At 38.9% G+C, this 16,712-nt stretch overlaps 1 protein-coding gene and 1 long non-coding RNA gene across 13 annotated transcripts in view; one reads left to right on the top strand and one right to left on the bottom strand.

Annotated features, from left to right (window-relative positions):
- Positions 1–16,712, top strand: part of CCDC148 (coiled-coil domain containing 148) — a 281,502-nt gene that overhangs the window by 247,243 nt on the left and 17,547 nt on the right. Inside the window, exon 14 of one of the 12 annotated variants that reach the window (XM_049106216.1) lies at positions 10,666–10,803. The exons of the other annotated variants lie outside the window; for them this stretch is intronic. Coding sequence (XP_048962173.1) covers positions 10,666–10,704 — 39 coding nt within the window. The 3' untranslated portion in view covers positions 10,705–10,803. Of the gene's footprint in view, positions 1–10,665; positions 10,804–16,712 lie in introns of those variants that run through there. 12 annotated transcript variants of the gene reach the window in all.
- LOC112674722 (uncharacterized) lies at positions 1,345–15,658 on the bottom strand. Its single transcript, XR_004803406.2, has 6 exons — positions 15,354–15,658; positions 13,580–13,658; positions 13,389–13,501; positions 13,120–13,254; positions 10,647–10,819; positions 1,345–2,286 (listed from the first exon to the last, which is right to left on the bottom strand). It is a non-coding gene; the product is annotated as an uncharacterized LOC112674722 (long non-coding RNA).

The raw sequence follows: 16,712 nt of genomic DNA, 5'->3' as shown, positions 1-16,712 counted from the left end.
TTTGATAAAGCCCTCATGTTTTAATACACGCAAGTAACTTAGTGAACTCTAACACTGTTCCAAATATCTTTCTTCTCCTCCCTGGTGATGGGAGCATTGAGGACCTTCAATTGATCACATTTCAGTTTTCCATTTAATGTTACCTAGCACTGTTTAATTCCCTAAATTGATTTCTCAATGTTTTCCAGTCTCTTTGCTCACCATTGCTCCTTGTATCCTACACATTCTTCTGAGTTCATTTTTTCCCTGGAACTACATCCTTTAATTAGTTCTTTCAGCAAGAATCTAAGTGTAGGATTTTTATTTTGTTCTTGTGCTTGAAGGATGTTCTACCTGAGTATAAAACTCAGGGTTAAAAAATCTTTCCTCAGGACTCGGAAGATATTATCTTTCAGATAAAGAATCTTCTAGAATTTATGGCTGCTATTGAGATATGTGCTATTAATCTAATTATTTATAGGGAATCCCACTCTTTTTTTTTTTTTTGCTTGCTTTTGATATTTTCTTAGTTTTCTTAGTTTCACTAAAAAATGTCCTCATGTGATTTACCTTTACTTACACTGCACTTCTTGAACATTCATATCTTTCACCAATTCTGGAAATTTCTGTCATTACATTTTTAAATATTGCCTACTTATTGTTCTCTCTACCCTCTCCTACTACAACCTTCTGTTAGAAATATGTTGGTTCTTTTCATTTTATTCTCATATTTCTTACTCTTGCTTTTATATTTTCCATCTTTTTTTCTTTCTGTGCTATATTTTCAGATTTTTTTTTCAGTTGTTTTACACTTATTCTTTCTTCACCTGTGCTTAATCTGCTGTTTAATTCATTCACTGAGTTTTCTTTATAAGTTTTTTCACTTTTGTAATTTTGAAATCTTGAAAGTTTTTGGAATCTGGAATTTCATTTGGAAATAAAATTTGCTCTTTGGTTTGGTGTAGTGGTTAAGACCCTGTACTCTAGAATATAGACTGAAAATTTGTGCCTATCCATTCCCCCACCCCCTCACCCCCCACAAAGTCATGTGTTAAAATCCAAACCCACAGTGTTGATATTAGGAGAAGGGGCTTCTGGGAGGTGATGATGTCATGCTGCGTTTTCTATAAAATGGAAAAGTACTAATACCTCATACTATTATTAGCACTATTATTAGTACTATTATTAGCACTATTATTAGTACTATTATTAGCAGCAGCAGCATCAACATTATTCAAAGTGGCCTTGTCTTTTTCCATTTCTCATTCCTGTGTTTTAATTACTTCTGTGATAGCTTTAATAATGTTAAAGATCTTTTCTTTGGTGGTTATTTTTTTTAAGATTTTATTTATTTATTCATGAGAGACACACAGAGAGAGGGAGAGACACAGGCAGAGGGAGAAGTAGGCTCCCTGCGGGGAGCCCAATGTGGGACTCGACCCCAGGACCCCAGGATCATGACCTGAGCCAAAGGCAGACGCTCAACCACTGAGCCACCCAGGTGCCCCTGGTTGTTACTTTCTAAGTTCCATTCTAGTAACTCACATTATTGGGTCTAATCCTCCCGTATCTTGTGTCCACTGCCTGTACCTCACACAAAAATTGTTACTTGCTATTCTATGACTTTTTTATCATGGGCTCATCTTCAGTAAGTCTTGTCATTTTGTGAGGATCCCTTGCCACCTAGGTGTGTCTGTGTTCTCCTGTGTGGGTTTTGCATTTACTTATGCAAGGAGTGCCAGGGCATCAATTTCCTGACCGAATTTTCTGTTTATATTTTTAAGTGAGGCTTCCTGGAATATGATATAAATTTAAGCTCCAAGTCTGAATAAGGATCAAGCATGGAATTTGGATTACTTGGGGAAATATGTGTTTTTTGGATCTGAGGGCCTTAGATTTTGGGGATCTTAGTTCCAACACCTTGCCTCACCCAAAATGAGGCTTATGCCTACATGAACTTTAAATCCTAGCCTCCAGATAGACAGGTATCCACTCAGGTCACCACTCTGACTTTAAATTTTCTTTTTAAAGCATATTTTAATTCTCTTCTAAAACTATTTCATACAGCTTTTGCAGCTGTTTCCAGCACCTTGGGGATATGTTAGCTCTCCATCTTGCAGAACCCTAATAGACCTCTTCCTTCTCATAACATTATTTCACAACTGCTTTCCTTCCTTGCTAGTCTCCCTTCCCTCTCAACATTTCTTCTCATTTTTTTCTTATCAGCTTCTTCCACTTCACATCATGTTCTTTCCTTCTTTGGTAGCATATTTCAATCCTACAGAGTCCCGTATGTGCTATGTCAACCTGCAAAGATAAACAGCCTTATTAATTGGTCTTCTACTGTCACTGAGACACCAAAGCATTTATGCCAAGGGCAATGCATATTGGGTTGATACAGGAAAATTTCACTTTAAAATCAGACTTTGATCCTGTAGAAATATTCCCGGATGTCACTCCTTTTCTCTCTAGTGAGTATTTTAGATTTAATCATTCTTTCTGATAGCTATTGATGTGTTCATCATATTTTCTCACTGCATTTGTGACTATGATGAACTGTGCTTTGAAAAATAACCTTGGTTGGCTACACTATCTTGAGGAAGAGTACTCAGACTGGCTAATGCAAAGATTCAGACCTCCTTGGCAGATATATTTCTACATTGAGGACAAGAATGTTAGGCCAATCTCTCTTCTGGTAGCCACTACCATACCCAACTCCTTTTGCTCTGATTCCTAATTCCCCATGCAAACTTCTTAGAGACCATGACTTCTCCTATAGAACAGAGGTCCGTGTAGAAAGGCCAACCTGCGGGCATGATCCTATCAGATCAGAGTGTGAACTTTCTCTCTAAAAATTAGTGAACTGGAATTTGGCATCATAGAAACACAAAATAGACCTTTGCTCTTTTTTTTTTTAAGACCTTTGCTCTTTAAAAAATTGTAGTAAAATATACATGCCATAACATTTGACACTGTAACCTTTTTTCGAGTATCCAATTCAGTGGTGTTATGTACATTCACATTTCTGTGCAACCATCACCACCATCCGTCTCCAGAACCTTCTCATCATCCCGAACTGAAACTGTACCCATTAAACAATAACTCCCTTGTCTTCTTTCCATCAGCCCTTGGTAACCACTATTCTACTTTCTTTCTCTATAAATTTGACTACTCTAGGTATCTCAAATAAGAAAAATCATGCAATATTTGCCTTTTTGTGTCTGGCGTACTCCACCTAGCATAATGTTTTCAAGGTTTTTATCCATGTTGTACAATGTGTCAGAATTTCATTGAGTCCTTACATTTTAACATTGAATTCATACATTTTTTTCTTTCTGGGAAAGCTAATTTTTTATTAGTCACAAAGCCAGAAAGTGTTTTATCTGCACAAATACTGAGACCATGGCCGACATCTCTTCCTTTAGATGCCATTCTCTTCCATAGCTGCTGCTCCTGGCTCTGTTATGCTTGAACTTTCCTTTGCCTTTTAGCAAAAGAAAGACTTTGGAAACACATCATCTTCACATGAAAAGGGAATTTTTATTCTGAAATATGTAAGCTGCTTAACTTATTAGGTGAAAATGTGAAGGCAGTGACCTTCACAAGTAGGGGAGCTGACTAGTCTAACAAGAAAATGATGTCTTTGGCAGGTTCAACTTGTCTCTAATCCATCTCTGCCCTCCCCGCAACCTTGATATTCTGGAAGGTAGCGGTCAAGTCTTGGTCATTCACACCCAGATGCAGTTTCTTGCTATGGGCACTTATCTCTACCTTCCTCCCCCTCCTCCCATTTACCTCCAACAGCCTCCTCATCAGTCCTACTTTATGCCTCTCAGCCACCTCCCTTTGCCTAGGCTCAAGGCCTGATCTCCTTAACCTGACTTGTAGGGTTCCACAAAAGTTACCTTTTCAGCCAAATAGGATATGACTAGAATAGCCATGTCCTATTATTTTCTTTCTGTCTTATTTCATGGTTTTATTTTTGATGAAAATACCCTTCCCAAAGACTCTTTCAAATTGTGGCTCTTAAATAAAGCTTGTCTCAAATATCCACCTTGTCCAAGAACCCCTTTCAAATCCTTTCCACTCCATATGATCATTGCCTCTGTTGACTCCCCAAACACTTTTATTTCTATGTCTCTTTTGGAGTCTATCAGATTATCTTTTGAATTATAACTATGCACCCATTTGTCTTAGTGCCTCAAACTTAGTAGGTTATACGTCATTTAAGGAAATTACTGTGTTTTGCTCTCCTATAACACCTATCACTGTGACTTGCACAAAATAAGTTCTTTATAAATACATTTTTTTCTATCATTTGCTTGTTGACTTAGAGTAGATCCATGGTGTTGCAACCTTAAATCAATCATGGAACCAGCTCTCTAAGAGGTGACTTCTCCAGAGGCCCAGTGGAAGAAAGAGGAAGGCAGGACAGTGAAGTGTAGGAAATATATCTAAGTAGTGGACTAGTTTCCACTGCTGATTATTTACCCAGAGTAAGTAAAACATAACTAGCATTTTGTTTGCCTCTTCATTAGTTTTTGTTATTTGCCATGTTGGGAAGACATGTAAATGCAAAGGATCTTAAACTCAGAAGAAAAATAAAGTGATATGAAAAAGAAGAACCTAAATCTTTTTTTCTTTTTTTAAAGATTTTATTTATTTATTTGTGAGAGACAGAGAGAGAGGCAGAGACAGGGAGAGGGAGAAGCAGTTTCCCTGCAGGGAGCCTGATGTGGGACACAATCCTAGGACCCCAGGATCACACCCTGAGCCCAAGGCAGACTGTCAACCACTGAGCCACCCAGGTGTCCCAGAAAAACCTAAATCTTAAATAATTCATTCATCTTATTCTGATAGGGCATGGAGAAAAAATCACATTACTCAGATGGTTTCTCTAACTCTGGAATGTCTACAGTGTTTCATGATGGTAATGATTATAAGCTACTGTAGAGTAACAGCTTTTCTAAGAAATTTAGAAAAAATAGGCACAATCCTAAATTACTGCCTTTTGTGGCTAATTCTTTACTAATCCTCTACAAAATATGTAATATTGGTTTCTAGGTTCTTTGATGATTTTTATACTTATAAAAAATAATATTTAAATCAAGTTTAAAGTTTTGGGGGGAAAAGTGGTTTAAAGGTGGGCTTTTGTTTGCTAGTGAAAACTGTCATGCTCAGTGCTTAGAAAAACAAATTATAAATTGATTCTGGATTGAGCAATACCTATTTGGGGAGAATAAAAAAGCAAACCAGAAATAGAACAGTTGAGGAGTTAATAATTAAGCAGGTTGCAAATTACAAGTATTTCAGTTATTCATCTTAGGAGGAACTGAATATTATTTTTGGATTCTCTGAAGATAGAAAAAGTCCTGAAGGACTGAGGAAAGAAACATTTATATAGTTCTTTTATTTTTTAAAAGGGACAAAGAGAGACCCTGATAACTAAATATGAATTTACTTAGCTCTAATTCCCAATGAAGATTGTAGATCAAATCCTCAAAAAACCTACTTGTGGTACTGACTTCTACAGGCACACAGGATCCCATAGAGGAACAGTGTGGCTTTATGAAACTCAATATGTGTCAGACAATTTTAATTTCCTTCCATGACAGGATGACGAGACCGTAGCTTAGAGGCAAGCAACAGAGGCCATTTATCTGTCTTTTACTCAAGCTTTCAATTCTTTCATACATGTGATGCCCAGCAGCCAGTTAAGAAAATAAGTCAAGCACCATGTTTCTCAAGCTATAAGCCCTGGTAATTCCATGAGAATTTTTACATGTAAGAGTAAATATCCTTGTATAGAAGATTATCTTTTAAAAAGTGTTCCACCAGTTAAGAAAAAAACTAACTTCTGTTTTGCAGTAAAAAAAAAAAAAAGTAACTGAAAGATCTTCATGTGGAATGGAGTTGTAAGTCCATGTTTTTCAAAATGGTTTGGGGTCCCCAGATATATTTTGGAGGCTGTATTCCAGGAATCAGGTGGCACAATGGAACCGAGGTACTGGAAGAATTACTATTTACAAAGGGAGCGGTCAGGATGTAGGAACAAGAAAGGATAGTGAGCTGGGAACAGCTGGATAGGGGGGAGCAATTGCCAGAACCTGGAGAGGACAGAAATATGGCAAGGGCCACCTACAGGAAGTCTGGAATGGGGGACACGAGGTATCCTGCCATGAACAGCCAGAGGCAAGTGTCTGGATCCATGAAATTTAATACAAATTTGGGAATATATGTGTGATGTGCCTTCTCCTGCAGAATGGGCCCATAGATTTTATCAACAATCTCCAAAATGAGTCCCAAATGTTAAGAGCTATATTTTTAAGAGATGGAAATAAAATTCAAGCTGACTTTGTTATAATCCCTGAGCTTGATGGTTTATAGCCCTTGTTAAGGATCTACAGGGTACAAAGCACTAAATAACATTCTATACAAATAAGCCAGGAGGTTATTTGGTGTATTTTGGACCAAAGATTTAGTTTTACTAAGCATTTAAGTGTGTCAATTACTGAGTTTGTTATTGCTTAGAAGTGAAACATGGAACTAACGAGCTGCTCATGGTTGTTAATGAATTCACATAGCACATTACATTGAATAATATACACATATTACTCTGAAAGGTTGGTTAAGAACAACATTTGGGCAAGATTAAGTTGACAGGCAGTTAGCTATACATTAGCTTTTATCTATATCTATCCATCTATCATCTATCTATGATGGCTTTGTTGGTGTTTATTTTTGTATATATATCATTATATACTACACACACACACACACACAGTTGCACTGTGCCTGGTATATTCTAAGAGTGAATGAGTTATACACATAAATTACACATATACACACACATATATAATTCATATATGTACAATTATATACATATAAATCATGTCTTAATCAGCTCAAGCTGACAAAATATTAGGTTGCTTAAGCAACAGAAATCTATTTTCTCACAATTCTGGAGTGAGCTCTCTAGAGTCCCTTCTTATAAGTACACTACTGCTAGCCAATCAAGGCCCCACCCTATGATCTCCTTTACCTTCATAATTTCTTACAGGTCCCATCTCCAAATACAGCCACGCTAAGGATCAGAAATTCAACACATACATTTCAGAAGGGATAAAAAATTTCTCTTAAAAAATTTTATTCCGTGGTAAGGGTACTTAAGGTTTACTCTTATAGCAAATTTCAAGTATGTAATATAGCATTATTGAATATAATCACCACGCTGTGATTCCCAGAGTATATTCATCTTGTAGCTAAAATTTGTATCCTCAGATCAATTTAACCAACATATCTGTATTTCCCTCACCCTAGCCCCTGGTAGCCACCATTCTATTCTTTGTGTCTAGGAGCTTGACTTCTTTTTGTTTAACTATTCCACATATAAGTATTAGTATGCAGTATTTGTCTTTCTTTGTCTGGTTTATTTTACCTAGCATGATGCCCTCCAGTTTTATCCCTGTTGTTAAAAATGACAGGATTTCATCCTTTTTATGGGTGAATAATAGTCTATTGTGTGCATATGCCACATTCTCTTTATTCATTCATTGATCAACACTTAGGATTTCTTTCCATATCTTGACTATTGTAAAAAAAAAAAAAGGGGGGGGACTATGTAAGGTAGTGGATGGTGTCAATTCACTTGATTGTGTTAATCATTTCACAATGTATATGTATATCAAATATCACCCTGTACACTGTAAATATATAGTTTTATTTGTCAATTATACTTCAATTAAAATATGTGTGTCTGTGTCTGTGTGTGTGTGTATACACACTGTTCCTGACATTGAGACTCAAATGAAAGAGCTTGATCTTTATAGAACTATTCCAGGGGAGACACACCTAAAGATTTGTAGAAGTTCTCCGGGAGGAATGTCCTGTCATATTCACAGACTTTCCATCCTTCTAAATCATTGACCTTGGCAGCAAATCATCAGGGGAAATTTTTTAAATAGGGCTTCCCAGTCCCATTCCCAGAGATTCGTACTTAGTTGTCCTGAGGAAGGGCCCCAGATGATGTTTTTTAAAGGCTTCCCTGGTGATCCTAATGTGTACCACTGCTGACCACCACTCACCCCACCTCCCATGCCCAGGCCATCTGCTCCAGGGCCCCTGCTCCTCACCATACCACACAGTGTGACCTCTTAGAATCGGGACTAGTTGTTCTTCTCCTAATTATTAGTTCACATTTTATCTTAGAGACACTAAACTTTTCTCGTTAAGGAGCAGTGCTAGCTAGCCCAAAGCCAGTTTAGGGCCTGCCATCTTCCAGGCTCTATACAGAATAGACTGTATGGGATGCATCATCTATGCATCTTGGGATCAGCTCCAGGCTCTGTGCCAGTGATGTCCCCTCCCTTCACACTTCCCTATTTTTCCCACTTATTTTAATCTATACTATTTTGATGTGCTCGTATTATCCTTATAACCTGTCTCTACTCTAATTATTTTAGGGAAGAAGGAGGGATATGTATTTATAATGAATGAATGAACAAAGGAACAAACATATTAAAAATTGTACACAAACAGCCATACTTAGGAATAACCAGGAGAGAGTTTTTTGAGCCTGATTCTTGCAGAGTGCTTAAGGAGGGCAAGATGAAATGAGTGGGAAAGGTGGAATTAGTGAAGTGAAAGCCAATACCCCAACATAGGGCAGGCACGGGTGAGCAGATTACCTACAGAGGACTACTCCATGGCAGTCTGTGGGTAGATGGGAGACATGGTCTTTCAAATGAAGCCAAGCTGGGAGGTCATAACCCAAGTTCATGAAAAATGATGAATGTTCTCAACATAATATAGGAATTAGAACAAATTGGTATCTTCCTAGTGTAACCCTAGTTTGAAGGGAACTGAAGAAATATTTAGGAAAATCAATTAACAGGATTTGGTGATTGACTGGAAGGAGACAGAATCACCAAAGAGGGGCCCCTGCGTGGCTCAGTGGTTGAGCATCTGCCTTTGGCTCAGGTTGTGATTCCAGGGTCCTGGGATCGAGTCCCACATTGGGCTCCCCGCAGGGAGCCTGCTTCTCCCTCTGCCTGTGTCTCTCCCTCTCTCTGTGTGTCTCTCATGAATAAATAAATAAAATATTTTTTTAAAAACTAGGTTTCTGGTTTGTTCGGCTGATACCATTTTCTGAGATGGGAAATAACTAGTGGGGAAAATACACATTTACAAACTTAGGTGGGCAGGCACATACACACTCCTAATCAGGAACTGAGAGGATGATTAACTACAATTATTTCATTCTTCTCCCTCTTTCATAACCTCTTCTTCTCCCATAAAAAGGAAAATAAAGGAGATTTTCCAGGAGCTGAGAGTCTTATGGAGAACATTATGAAATGTTCCACGTGGTCTAAAAAGGATATGAAACAAAGTGAAAACCTCACTAGTGACTGCAGTGTTATTCTACATTACTTTTAGCTCTGATCTGTGTATTTGATGGTCAGTTATTGGGGTACCTTAAAAATCATATTTCAAGCATATCTACTGTCAAAAGAAGTCCTCAAATGGATGCACCTCTCAGGGAGTTGTCTATTGTCACTGATTAAAATATAAGATCATTTTCTAAGCAGAAGCAGGCCCCTTCAGACTCAACCAGACTAGACCCTGTTGACCACCAACAGGGAACCCCACCCTGCGCCTCACTCATGTGGCAGTGGTTTCAGGATGCAAAGAACCTTTATTATAGTTGGACTTAAACTTTATTTGAGCCACAACCATATAAATATCTGCACACAACATTACACACTACACAAGCATGTCAGCCATCCTCCACCCACCACCCACCCCTGCTTCCCAACTTCCAAGCACACGGCTTTAGAAACCCCCCAGGAGGCAGTAACTCCACCAGAGCACAGTCACACAAAAGGATGATTTTTACATCTTGAACTCAAGTCTAAACTCACTTGTTACTAATTCCTCAGCCTATTGGGTGATTATTGAAATGAGATTTAAAAATATAGCCTCCTCAGAACATTTCCTCAAAAGACAAGAAAAATGCTAGAAGGCAATTTAGTCATTTGTGAGTTCTGAAAAAAATCAGGATCCTTTTTTGCATCTGACTATAAATGTGTGGTCTAGAATTGTTATGTTCCATGATAAAATCATGAACATAGGCAGAAATAGGCCTCTAATCCTATTCTATGGTACACTGAAATCATGCAGGTGGTAGAAAAGTATGGTCAAATTTCCTGGAGGGCGGCTTTCTCATATACACCTACTTTACACTGACACTTTCTTTTCTGTAGATATTCTAAATGTGCATCATCAATTTCTGTCACTTGTCCAACACCTAGTAAGTGCCTGACAATGTTCCAACATTTCTGGATTGGTTCCAGAAACAGAGTGACTGGTAACTGTATCTACAAGTGGCTAATCTATTTTGATGTGAGCTTAATTAATGCTGCATATGAAACTCCAAATGTTACAATCCAGGAGTTCTAAAATTTTAATTATTAGACTAACTTAGCTAACTTATTCCAAGATGAAATTTTAATTTAATTTAATTTAATGTTAAGTATTAAATTCCTTTACAACAAATTCATTTTTCAAGAGAAAGGGGTTTTATAAAACCACTCTCTATTACTCTTTTAGCACATGGATAAGAACTATATAAAAATGTCACAAATAATATATGATTTCAACATTACAACCTGAACTGCAAATTTTCAGGGAAGGATTGGGCTGCACAGTTCTGATATCTGGCCATGAAATCCAAGCTGCTGTTGGGAAGTTGGAGATTAGAGGCTGAGGCCGTTGCTGGCATTCCATCGGAATACATGGGGCAAGCTGATCTGGTCAAGATGTGTCATGTGGATCACAGGAGCTAGAAGAGCAGGTAATATCACTACTGAATAAGTGGGTTTATCTTTTGTGTAGAAACCAGACAAATATTCCAATCTCCATAGCATATGTGCTTTGTGTTATTTTCCGTTACATAGATGCAAACTGCTGAACCCTCTAGCCTTCCGTATAATTCATATTTCTGGAGACTCCAGCAAGCCTCTATCTAAATAAGTTAGCTGGGATCATTTTAAGCACTCTCCCTTCCCTTTTTTAAGGCTTGGGGAAGCTTAGTGTTCAGGACAAGAAAAGGAGAGATCTTTGCCATCCTAGACACACAAAGCTCCAGCTCTCTATCCTATTGCCAGTTCTTAGAGCAGGAGCTTCTTACTTGAGGGTATTACTGGAGAGCTAGCCATTACTCTTGAGATGACATTTTACTCTGTCATGCAATATTTGAGTTTGCCTGCTGCAGCCCTTGCTGAAGAGTAAATAGAGAAAGAGGTATGATTGCAGACATCAGGAAATACCCATAAGTGTGATCCCTGACCCTTATGAAATTTGATCAGGAAAATATGAAATGAAATGCATAAACCTAAGAACCAGCTCTGTGAAGGAGCAAATTTGTTAAAATTTAGTTTCTAAAGACTAGGAATAAAATTTTTAAGATAAATATGAAACCAGGGGAGAAGAACAAACATATTTTTCTAAAAAAGAAACTGTTTTGAAAAGTCACCCTGGGGAATCCCTGGGTGGCTCAGCAGTTTAGTGCCTGCCTTCGGCCCAGGGCGTGATCCTGGAGTCTCGGGATTGAGTCCCACGTCGGGCTCCCTGCATGGAGCCTGCTTCTCCCTCTGCCTGTGTCTCTGCCTCTCTCTCTCCTCTGTGTATTTCATGAATAAATAAATAAAATCTTTAAAAAAAGAAAAGTCACCATGAAGGTAGTGTCTTTGGGTTTTTTCCATCAAGAAAAACCAGAGAGAAAAATTGGGTCCTCTGCAAATTCTTTTATTGTCAGTTTCACAAGAAATATTTGATTTCAGGGAACGTGGTTATGCACACTGAAATCCGTGTTAACTGCCTTGAATAGATAGCAATGTGGTCATTTCTATCTTCATATGCATCATTTTATTTTTTGTAAGTAAGCTCTATGCCAACCTTGGGGCTTGAACTCATGACCTCAAGATCAAGAGTCACATGCTCACTAGCTAAGCCAGCCAGGTGCCCTTCATCTGCATCATTTTAGATCGTTATACATTTCAGTATACATGGGATTAGGTGTGCCTACCTTAACAAGCTTGGAAGACATGGAGATAAGTTGGGTATGAATGTAATATTTGTGGGTTTTTTTTTACCTCCCCACTAATTCAGACTTCTTAATAAGATCTGGATTTCGGAAGGAGAAATGGACTGTAATGATAATAGATGCTATCTTTTTTGTTTGCTTCAGTTCGTGTTATATGCTGGGTATTTATGATATCATTTAGTCCTTACGGTTGAACTATGAGCTAGCTATTATTTTTATCCCCTTTGACAGATGATGAAATGAGGGCTTAAGGAGGTCAAACAACTGGCCCAGAATGACACAGTTAGTAAACAGGCAGTCAATTCCCAGCCTCCTAAAGTGCCAAGAAGAGTTCTCTGCCTTCCATCCACTGCTCCCCTGAGCAGGCACATGGTGAACCATTACCTGGATCTGCCCTGACCTACTGGTCAGACCGACCCTCCTGTTCAGTGAAGTGAAAAGCAATGAAAATACTCAACTTGAGCTGAGAGCCAAATATTTTATCACCTAGGACTCTATTTATTTAAAACTCACTCGCTTGTAAAGCAACTTGGTTGAATGGGTAAATAAGCAAAGAGAAGGGCCAGAAACTTCCTCAGCCCTTCGAGTTAATGATCAGCTAGTCTGTGAAGCCTGGCATCGGCTGGCAGTGAGTAGCAGGGAAAAGTTGAAAGTCCTCCTCTAATCCTTCACTTGGCAAATGGATAAAAGGAAACTCGTGCTCTGTACCTTTCACAGAGTGGGAACTGACTTTACTAAACGTCTTTTCTGGTGATTTCAAGGGGGAATGCCAAAGATGGAAGAGAACAGGTCATAGCAATCCCAGAGGTGTTTTCTTGACCCTGGAGGACCCATTAACAAGCAGCATATAATAATCTTGTCACCTAAAATTACTATTTCCATGAGCAATTAAAAGGGACTAATTACCCAAAACAATTTGTCAAAATTAAGGCTGACAGCTTTGCTACCATAATCCTCAGATTGGGCAGGGAGAGTGGCTCCTATATAGAGAGACTTGGTGACCTAGCTGTCACCAAGGAGGTTGTCAGCTAACTGACCTGAGGCTGCAGCATGATGGAACACACCAACGTGAACATGGAGCTCTGCTGCACCAGGAATTTGTAGCGATTCTCCATTCTTTGGGATCCTTTCTAATCCCTTTGAGCATCTGATGAAAGTTGTAACTGGAAACTCTTTTCACAAAAATACACATATACACATACACACAAAATATTCATGTATGATTTCAGGGAGTTCAGGGCCCCTGAAATCCACCATGAATCCTTAGGAATCCGCAGACCCCAGTGGACCCCCACTTTAGCCCTACCTCTCTGATTCAGAATGGACTTCTCGGAAGGGCTTTGCATAAACCATAGGCAGAGACAGCGAGGTGAGGCACAGATTGCCTCTGTGCACTGCAGAAGCCAGGCAGGACTGGGCCTTGGAAAATAGCAAAGCAGCAAAGATCAGCTTTGGAGTTTCCAGGCTGGCCCTTATGACTGCTCTTCCTTCACTTACCCTCAACCTTTTTCATGGCCCCCTTCACTCCTCAAGCTTTGAGTTCATTAAGCAGACCCCATCTTTACTTCGTGTATGCCTGGAATACAAAGCATAGGAGGCTCAACAACCCAGAGCCTATGTATTTCCTCTGTCTTCCCTGAAACATCAATTTCAGGCTATTGGCTGCTAATCAAAACCAAGTGGGGAAAATTTATATTCAAAGAGGCGGATCAAAGCTAAGGAACATAGGAATAATTTTCTTCTAGATTGGTATTTCTTCAAATGTGCCCCACTGGCCACCTGGATCAGAACCAGAGCTTATTTTTTGTTTTTTTGTATTTTTAAAGATTTTGTTAATTTACTTATTTTAGAGAGAGAAATTGAGTGTGAGCAGGAGGAGGGGCAGAGGGAGAGGGTGAGGGAGAGGCAGAGGCAGAAAATCTCAAGCAGACTCCATGCTGAGTGCAGAGCCCGACACAGGGGCCAATCTCATGACCCTGAGATCATGACCTGAGCTGAAACCAAGAGTAAGAGGTTTAACCAACTGAGCCACCCAGGTGCCCCCAGTGTTTGTTAATAATACAGATTCTTAGGCCTAGACAATGAAGGATGAGGGTGAGAGAGGGCAGTGAGTCTACATTAGAAAAGAAAAAAAAAAGAAATAATACACACCAATCCTTCCAATGGTATCTGGTTACAATACAGATTCCCACCCAATCTACGCAGATGATTTACAATTGCTATAAAAGAAAGAATACTCACTGAGAGTTTCTGGACTCTGGAGGGTTACAGGTAGGGAGAAAAGATAAATATTTTAATTTGTTTACAAAACAACATTTCATAAAAGTTCTGTAAGTTACAGATATCTCTAGAGACAAAGTTTCCTTCAACCTGGAGGAGCAAACATGAGGGGATCAGCAATGTTTTGAACAAGAATCATTAAAAACGGTCATCATTGTCCTTAAAAAAAAATAAAATAAAATATAGATTTATATCATTAAAAAAGAAAACCTTACCAGTAAATTATTTTCACATTGATATTTGAGCACATTTGCTTTTAAGACTTTAAACTTTATCCTGAGTCAAATCAAGTTACAACAACATATCTGAACCCTAGTGCTTTAGGTTCCCAAAGAAATGCTGATTTTAGACAGAACCAAGACTTAGAATGAATTCTATCAAGAATTGCCACATATCACTTATAAAAGTTTATTGAAGACACTATCTCTTATAATATAGCTGACAACTTCACTCAAGCTTAACGTTTGGATGAAGCTTTTATGATAAACCTTGAATATTTCTTTTATTAGATGATGAGTGCTATATAACCCAGACGTCTTTCCATTTTCAACTTGGCCTCCAGGAAACTCAGATCTAAATCTAAGTATTTAGATTTAGTACTGTATTCCCTTGTGGCCTCTTTCATACTGAGAACTGCTCACCTACTTCCTTAAATATATGCCTCAATTCTCTTTACTTTTGCTTAAATTACATTAAACATTCATCCTTTATTGAAAGCTGCTGCTGGGACGCCTGGGTGGCTCAGGGGTTGAGCATCTAACTGCCTTCGGCTCAGGCCGTGATCCCGGGATCCAGGATCCAGTCCCACATCAGGGAACCTGAGTCCCACAAGGAGCCTTCCTCTCCCCCTGCCTGTGTCTCTGCCTCTCTCTCTGTGTGTCTCTCATGAATAAATAAAATATTTTTTAAAAAAGAAAGCTGCTGCTAATACCTATTCAAAAAAAAAAAGAATATAAGTAACCTGTTAATAGATAAATGTTATTCTTTTCACCTTATGGAATAGTGGAGAGAGTGAAGATCAGGAGACAGGAAATCTCGGTTCTCGTCCATCTGTTTTTCTCTGTCTAGTGGTTTCCTTAGGCAGGTTGCCTCATTTCACCCTCTAGATGGGAGCAAGTTGGATCTCAGAGGCGTGTCCCAAGTCCACACCCTCAGCTTATGTGCTTCCCATCATCTTGTCAGTGTGAGGACCATGCTGTCATCTCCAAGAGGTCCACCTGCAGCCTTGAGTATTTGAGTGTCTGCTGGATGCTGGACCCCAACTACAGAGGCATCAGGATGGGTAGAGGATGGTACCTGATATGCTGCGGGTGGGAGACTCCAGGAGGGACACCCAGGAATACTCACTGGGGTCACAGTGAGGGCAAAACAGGTCACAAGCAATACCAACCAGGCAAATGGTTGAGTCATTGACCCTAAATGATCCCCTTATACGCGAATGTATTGGTATGGTGGGAGGGGGGAGAGTTGGATAGAGGGTAGGAGAGGAGAACTAGAATAAATTAAATAAAACTATAGAGGCTCAAATTGATTAAAAGTATGTAAAAACTAACACAGAAGCAATTTTTAAAAATCTAGTTTTTGTAAAAGTAATAAATGATTTACCTGCCACTGATGCCTAATTTCCTGGATACACTGACTGATTTTCTTGGCAAAGTAGAACAGCTATCTGCTCACAGCCTTTAAAATAGGGAAATTTGCATTTTTGTTGTCGTTGCTGTTCTGAACAGACTATGAACCTTGTGTATCCATGGGGAGCTGCTGGGATGACGTAGCAGAGTGTGGAGCAAAAGGGTCTCGAATCAGAGCTGGGTTCCAATCCCAGCTCAGCTGCTTGTTAACTGGGAGAATTGGGAAAGTTATTGAACCTCTCTGAGCCACAGTTTGTCTCTTGGGAGGGTGAAGAGAACTGCAATTGGTTGCCTCATACTTTGTGTAATAATATTTTAAAACCCTGTTTTTCTCCATTTTGCAGTTAAGAAATACTCCAGCTCTAGACCAGATGTAATCTTTAATCGCTGTAATATCTACTTTATCAGTGATCTCTGTGCAGTTCCCAGAGCCCACTATCCTTCATGGCTGGGACCAGCAGAAGAATATAAAATTGAATTAAAATCAAGATTCTGCTCCTTTTCATTGAATTGTAATAAAATAATATTATGAAGATCGACTATATCCCCAAAGTTACCAGCATCTGTCAAAAGAAATAACACTGGTTTCTTCCTTTACCCCCCCCCCCAAAAAAAAACCACAAAAAAACAAAAAAACCCACACTGTGAGTGCTGCAAACAGCTAAAGACAGAGAAGAGGATTTAAGCAGAACTTAATCTTAGATAAATATTAGGTTTCA

This window comes from Canis lupus, chromosome 36 (genome assembly GCF_003254725.2).
Source record: "Canis lupus dingo isolate Sandy chromosome 36, ASM325472v2, whole genome shotgun sequence".
In the NCBI taxonomy this organism is placed as follows: domain Eukaryota; kingdom Metazoa; phylum Chordata; class Mammalia; order Carnivora; family Canidae; genus Canis; species Canis lupus.
This window is presented reverse-complemented; position numbering and strand designations above follow the sequence as displayed.